The following is a 7,347-nucleotide window of genomic DNA, read 5'->3' as shown; positions in this document are numbered from 1 at the left end:
TCTCCTGGGCATTCTCAGCAGCCCCAGGGCACGCATCACACTGGGCTTGTCTTCCCTGGCCAGGAAAATCAGGGGACAGCGGAGGAGGGATTCACACCAGGATTTTGCACCTTTCACTCCAGATAAACCCCCAGTTTCAGTGCCAGATCCAGGCAGGGTTGCTGGGGATTTGTTAAACGAGCTCCATGGGTCCTTTTCACGTGTCAGTGTGGCTGATGGGCAAAACCTTTACGGCCCGAAAGGGCAGTTGTAATGTATGGAACAAATGTAACTAAAATACACACCAATCCCCACCAGTTCACGGCCAGACACTGAAGCAGGAGACTTCCCATTAGAAGTTATGTGTTCGGTGTAATTAAGGTATTTTCTCTTTACAATGAAGTTCCTCGCCCTGCATAAGTCAGATCACAGCAGGTGTGAGGGGGCAGGAGCCTCAGCCAGGATCGTGGGGATGAACGAGCAGGTGCGTGCGTGATACCACTAACCCCACTTGCCATTTCTAAGCCGATGTGGGTGTTTTATTTTCTAACTGTGTTAGAAAGACTGTCAGAAAATAATTAGGCTCTGTCAACAGCTCCCCTGCTCCCAGGTTACAGCTTCCTGACTCATTAGAGCTGCCGAGGTTGGCAGGAAACTTGTTTTATAGTGATTTCTGTTTGCAGTGTCCCTGGAGAAGAGACAGCCCCGAGCGTGTGACACCAGCGTTTGCTTCCTCCTCATGCTGGAGCTGTGGGGCACTGGGAGCCGTGGGGATTGCTGCTGGCATGAGACAGCAGCACGGCTGTATCCCGGTGCTGGGGACGGGGACAGGACAAGGGGGTCCCCGGCTGCGGGGCTGGCAGCAGGGTGAGGTGCAATGTTAAGGATCAGAAGTGCGTCTCGCTGGGCAGACAGTCTCCGGGTACGAGGAAGGGTGTTTCCTGGGGACCCCTCCCCAGAACAGACATCACCCAACCACCCCAGCCCCAGCCCCGCGGCAGCACCAGGGCTCCCGGGGCCGACCGCGGCAACACAGAGAGCGCAGTGTCCCCCTCCCTCGCTATTCCTTCCCTTCTCCTACCCATCCTCCGCAAACCAGCAACCCAATAAACAGCAACATTCTGCCTTGTGAAGGAATTTGGGTTGGTGGAGAGGCAGAAGAGACCAGCACGGTTCTGCCGGCGTTCCCCAGGCAGCAGTGATGCATTACGTTAACCGTGGGAGCTGCCTGTGTGCTCGTGTTTACAGCTCTTCACTCAGTCTTTCTCCGAAGCACCTGAAGGAAGCAAAGCGCCCACAGCCCCTGCTTGAATTTCACCGAGGGAGTTTTCTCGCAGGGTAAAAGCCGAGACAGTGCCTACATTGTGCGGGGACCTGGGAAGAAACATCGTCTGGGCCAGAAGTTCAGCATAAGGACAAAGACTTGGAATTGTCCTTTTTAATCCTCAAATAAAACAGGTAAACGGTTTTTGTTAATGCCTCCTTTGTTGACTGAGCAGTTTCACACCTGTGGGACCCATCATGCAGTGAGCCCGAAGAAAAGAAGAAAGGAATGAGAAGAGGGGGGCTGGCCCCCACCACCTTGCGGAGGAAGCCCTGGGCAGGGGAGCTCATCTTTCCATTTTCCATTTGTCCTTGTGGATTTTCCTATTTTGTTAAATCAGGCAGTACCAACACCTTGCAGAAGCCCAAGCAGCACATCAGTCTATTTTCAACTGATCTGGAATATAAAAATGTCACGTCAGACTGAGAAGATCTATTTTCCATAAACTGACATTGACTGACCCCTTGCTGACTCCAAGACGGATGTTAACGCACGACGAGGTCGCCTGGCACCTTTATCCTTTAAGATGGAGCTAAGTGGACTTTCCCAGGCCTTTCCCACTGGATGTTCCCTGTCTCAGACTCTTCTGCTAGACTCTTGTTAGGACAGAATGAAGAGAAACCAGAGCACCAAACCAGCCCAGAGAGACCGAGGGACAGCCGCAGCTGGCGACAGGGTATCCAAGAGCCACGGCAGCACCAGCGAGCTCTGGGTTTCCCCAGCCAGGTAACGCACCGGCAGAGACACAACCATCCATGGCAGTGAAAAAGGTCCTGTAGGAAGACAGACCTCCACGGTGAGGTGAAACAGTGCTGCTGAAGGACAGCGGACACCAGGGCACAAGTTCCCTTTTTTTAGCAGCTCATGAAGCCCCAGACCAATGTGCTGGCAGAGCCGGAAAGGTTCATGGCTCAGTGCACGAGCATACCTTACGCTGTCTCTGCACTGCTGGAGGGCGACTACATGATGCACAAAAACAGGAGAGAAATCTCCTTCTCTGTTCCAGGACAAAAATAACACCATCCACAAATCCCAAATGGATTTCTTTTCCCTTTTCATTCAGGGGAAGGGACTGGATTTATTTGTTCTTTCTCTCCATCTGGTGCACATTCACAGTAAGTAAGAATGAGTTTTGTTTCCAATACATGTGTCAGATCAAGACCTCAGGGAGAAAGAAAAATCTGCATTTCGAGAAGCCACACGTCAGTTCCCATTTCTGGCACTGCTGCACGCAGCACAAAAGCACCCGAACAAGCCAGAATTCAAGGTATAAATTGTTTCACAGAATACACAAGTTTAAAGGGCCAAGTACAAATATTACAAAATGAACAGAACTGCTTTTAAAATACTTATATTTGTTTAACCGTTAAAAACAGACACCTACAGAAAGAGGTAGCAAAGCTAACAATTTCCTGCTGCTCCGATTAGTGTTGCCTGCATGCACTGAGAAAGTTACTGCGGATCTGAATCTCCGGACATCTTTTCTGGAAAGGACTGTAGACAACTTGCAGTTTATTTCTGACAACGCTGTGTGAAGGACTGAGCAAACCCCCAGGCTCCCTAGCAGCTGTTTCACGTTGTCTGGCTTAACGAAAAGGCATTGAAAATAAAAGGTCATCTGTGGTTTACTTCAGAGAGCGAGAGAGAGCGGGAGAGCGAGCGCACGAGCACACGCACGTGGGAGGGAGACCACACACAAACAGAAGACCGGGAAGTTGCACTTGCCCTGCCACCGCATGAGGAAAGTACAACAGGTCCGTGGGTCCCAGGGTTAGGACTGAGAGTCTGGTATTAGCTTGGTCCCATGGATATCAACATCACTCGACAGACTCAAATCTAAAAGCGAGGCCTAAGAGGTTAAGGGAAGCAGAACTCCACGTGTTGTGTGCATGCACTCGCTCTCACACCCTCTCTTTCAGGCTTTCTGAGGTCCCAGCAAGGTCAGTTCAGGAGGATCTCCCATCCACCATGTAATAGCGATACATCAAACCTAGGACCAGCGCTCCGAAGATGGGGATTAGCCAGGTGGACCAGAAACTACAGGGAGAAAAGAAAAATAAAAACACACAACAAATCAAAAAATACAGACACCATACAACAGTAGAAAGTATCAAGTTAATAATTAATTCAAGATGCTCATCACTTGTTACATCTCTGTTTTCATCTAGGGAGCTCTCGGACCTGTCTGCCACCAGCTAACAGACCAAGGAGACGAGTCTGGCTCCCGGGGCCGGGCAGCTCCCACAGTCCCCGTGCTCAGGGTTCTGCCCAGCCCCTGCGAGAGGCCCCTGCATGCACAAGGGTGGCTTGGTGGCTTATGAAATAGCAGCTGAATGGCTGAAGTTTCCAGCCTGGCACATACAGAAACCAATTTGGGGTTTCAGTTGTTGGTTTATTTTTTTTCCTTAAATAAGTCAGGCTGTAATTTGTGCTGTGCAAACAGCTGAGTTGACGCAAGGCTGGAAATTGCTACAGCCATCCCACCATAAATCTTCCTCACTCAGAAACCAGAGGCCACAGGCTCACCTTCAACAGCCTCCTGAGCAAAAATCCTCTGCATCAGCTGCAAAAGACTAGGGCCCTGTTCTGGCTGTAAGGATTTTCAACTAAATGGGTCTGGTCACGGTAAAGATCCTCCAAAAATACACACAACCCTGTGCTGCATCACCCCACGGCCTGCAGCAACCGTCCCAATAAGCGCTGCAGCGCAAAGGGGCTGCAGCCATGCCTGTGGAGCATGAACACGTGGGCCGGAGAGTTCCAGCCGCAGAGCACCGGGTGCCTGTTCTGCCCAGTGTGGAGCAGGGGGCTTCGCACCACCGGCTCGTGCCACGTCCAGCGAGGGAGGAGCATGTCCTGGCAGCTAACGCAGTGCTCTGCGGTTTGGAAACATTTTGGACTCTCTGCTTGCTGGAAGGACAGTGCAGTAATGTCCCCGGGGATTTTTTTCTGCCTACTAGCGTTAATACACAGTTCTACAAACGGACAGTCCTAACCCCTCCATGTCTTACTCTTATTTTAAGGAGATACTCTACCTTGTTTGGCCTGAAGATGTCCTGCTTGGCTCCTGGAGGAGGAAAGAGGGAGTGAGCAGGGGAAAAAGAAACATTAAACACATGCTAATAAGACAAGACTGACCATGTGATTACAAATGCAGAGGAAAAATGACCCTCCCCTCCTCTGCCAAACACCCCCGTCACAATGCGGATGTTCCTGGGGATGTCTGCCCTCATCCTCACCCCCACGTCCTTGCCATCAATCCAGTCCCTCCCACCCCGCCCTTGGCTTCACCCCGGAGCTCACACCCCTCTCAAAACCAGCTCTTGCCCGCTGCCTCGGGAACCAGTCTGTGATGCTGTGGATGGAACCAGCACAGGATACAGACAGTCCTTTCACTGCGGCCCCCTCCAAACCCCTGTCCACGGCCTGACCCCTGAAGCACACAACCACGATGTTCTCTTCAACTCTTCCCTCAAACGCAACCTGTTCCCAAACTTTTAGACTTTTCCTTTCATAAATAAAATACTTTTTCCAGTCAGCTGAAATTCTCATTTAGGCTTTCACCAGCTCCACAAACCTCTTCCTCGATGGCTGCTGCTGCTCTCCAGGTTAAGCAATACCCACCAGCCAAAAAAATCACCTCCCCTGCCCATCCTCAACAGAGTTATCTCCATTTCTGGAGAGCCTTAATGCTTGCTCTTCTGCCACAATACATTCAGTGAATGATAAACTTTGACACTTATCTGTGGGGGTTACCTCTGGGCTGCATCAGAGAGTATACACGTACGACTTGTTGTCTGTGTGCTTCCCCCGATTTATTTTTTCATTGCTGACTTCTCTCTCTTGCTGCTGTTTCTAAAATATACTTGTGCCTGCTTTTAAAACAGACGAGGTACACTGGAGAAAGACCTTAGCTGTACCTAACTCACCGGACTTTCTCCACAGAAGAGAAAAATACTTGGAAAAAAAAAAAAAATTAATTTGTATCCAAGGGAGCTACTCAGATTACTCCTTATTTCTATGCATATTTTAGGCATGTGATTCTGTTTATAAATGGAGTTGAACCAAACAATAAATTCTAAGGTGAATACATGCATTTTCATGCAGTCCTGGGTTACAGCTAAGCGTAGGCTTTACCCAGCCTGACTACAGCTAGCGAACGCTCCCAAGGGCTTCAGCTGCTGCCCTCTCTGTGACAGTTTCCTTCTCGACTCCTGCTGCTCCGCACGCGGCCCTGCTCTGAGCTCCACCTCATGAAAGCATCGCTGAAGGCAGAGCTGCTCCCGGGCCAAGCCCTCAAGCCAAGCCAGAAGAGAAGCCAGCTGTGAGGCACATGTTTACCTCTCGGATGAGATTCTATTTATTACCTTTTCCCTCTCCCCATCCATTTCCAAGGCAGTTTTGCAACACTGCGCCCTGGTCTAATCCAGGAGTACCTGAGCTTGAAGCAACACCAGTGATTACTGGGGCCGTTAACAGAGAATTCTTGTTTCACAGCCAGCCCCACGGTGGCTGTGCCTGTCTCCTGGGTCGAATGTAACAACACAGACAGTTCAGTGGTCAGGACACTGCGAGTAATGCAAAAAAATGGTCTGTGGCCCAAGGTGTGGAAATAACATTGCTGATGTCAGGGAGAGAGGGCAGAAAAAACCACTTCCAATTTCACACTGAGGTGACTGCTGAGCTTCAGAACGAAAACAGAGGGATAATTTGCTTGGAAGATTTATTCACTACTATAGTTTGTGTAAACATAAAGCCACAAGCTCCACAGGAAAAAAATAGTGGAAAGAAAAAAAAAAAAAAAGAAGTGTGTGACAACTCTTAGTTCATTTTGTGAGCATAACGTCATTTCCGTAGCATTACACAGAAAAATAAAACACCAATAGCTTACCTTAGAACCTTCCTTTTTACGATCGTGCTATCAAGGGGAAAAAAACAAGAAAAAAGAAAGATAAGCATTGACTTCAAGAGACACTTGCAGCCTTCATGAAGGAATTGCTCTGTACACAGTCCTCAGCAGGGGTAATTGCCTGCACTCGGTTTTCAAAGGAGTCATTCCTTCAGCACCCAAGGGCACGCACGGGCTTTGTAGCAGGCAGGAAGCTGGTGTTTGTGCCTCTGATCTCTCACCCTCCTGAACTCTATAATTACGAGGCAAGCAGAGGTTATGGTACCACCAGCTAAGCAGGGAACTGATTAGATTAGCTTCTTTAAGTGCCACTGATTTAACTGCAGTGAGAAATCCGTTCAGAATGGTGGGAAGACTCATTTGGTTCTGATTCCTCAACAAAGATCCTCTTTCCTCAACAGAAATCCTGGACAACGCAGAGACTGCGTAAACCCCTTAACTACTTACTTATTTTGCAAGACACATTTTGGTACGTGTGTTTGCGGGGTTACATAAAGGAGAGTGACCCTTTTACCCAGTCCCATCCCGGGTCTGAAGGAAGCTGTCACAGCCAGCTGGTCCTTACCGGGTGCACCTCCCCTATGTAGTACTGCTTGAGCATTTCCCTGGCATCTGTGGAATGCCCGACATCTTCAAAGCTCTCTGTGGCATCTCTACCAGCTTGTTCGAGCACAACTTCTTCTCCTCCTGGATGCTGGAAGAGAAAATTTCAGGTGAGCAAAGGGCTAGATGCAAAAAAGACACTGAGAGTCTCAGCAGCCTTCCTTCTAAACCCTTCCATTCATCACGGACGCCTCAAACCACCATCAAAGATAAAATCTACCAAAAGAAAAGAAAAATCTACCAAAGATTCAATTGTCCAACCTCTTCCTCAAGAACTAACAGCGAGTGACGTGTGCTGCACAGCCTGGGAAACGCCACGCACAAAATAAAAGCCCTCCCAAAGAGACAAGTCCCCACTTTACAGAGGGAAGCCCAGCTTTGTCTCCCCAGCCAAGCCATCCCTTCCGCGACTCTGTAATGGATTTGGGCAAGAAAATAACAAAAAGAAAGGAAATCCTCATGTAGCTTCTCATGGGCTTCACTGCACAAATCAGACTCTCCTGCTTGCAGAGGAGCCTCTCTTGCACGATTT

General features: G+C 49.3%; 1 protein-coding gene across 1 annotated transcript; it reads right to left on the bottom strand.

The window, feature by feature from the left end:
* Nucleotides 1–3,249: 3,249 nt before the first annotated feature.
* On the bottom strand, nucleotides 3,250–6,915 carry LOC104462754 (cytochrome b5 type B; the record flags this gene model as incomplete). The annotated part of the gene is made up of 4 exons (XM_010074832.1): nucleotides 3,250–3,340; nucleotides 4,339–4,370; nucleotides 6,195–6,221; nucleotides 6,778–6,915. Coding segments are annotated over 4 exons (288 nt in total), but the record flags the coding sequence as incomplete, so codon positions are not given.
* Between the last annotated feature and the right edge of the window lie 432 nt (nucleotides 6,916–7,347).

The sequence above is a fragment of the Pterocles gutturalis genome, unplaced genomic scaffold (genome assembly GCF_000699245.1).
Source record: "Pterocles gutturalis isolate BGI_N339 unplaced genomic scaffold, ASM69924v1 scaffold46117, whole genome shotgun sequence".
NCBI classification, from domain to species: Eukaryota; Metazoa; Chordata; class Aves; order Pterocliformes; family Pteroclidae; genus Pterocles; species Pterocles gutturalis.
Note: the sequence above shows the minus strand (reverse complement) of the source record. Positions and strands in the feature narration are given on the sequence as shown.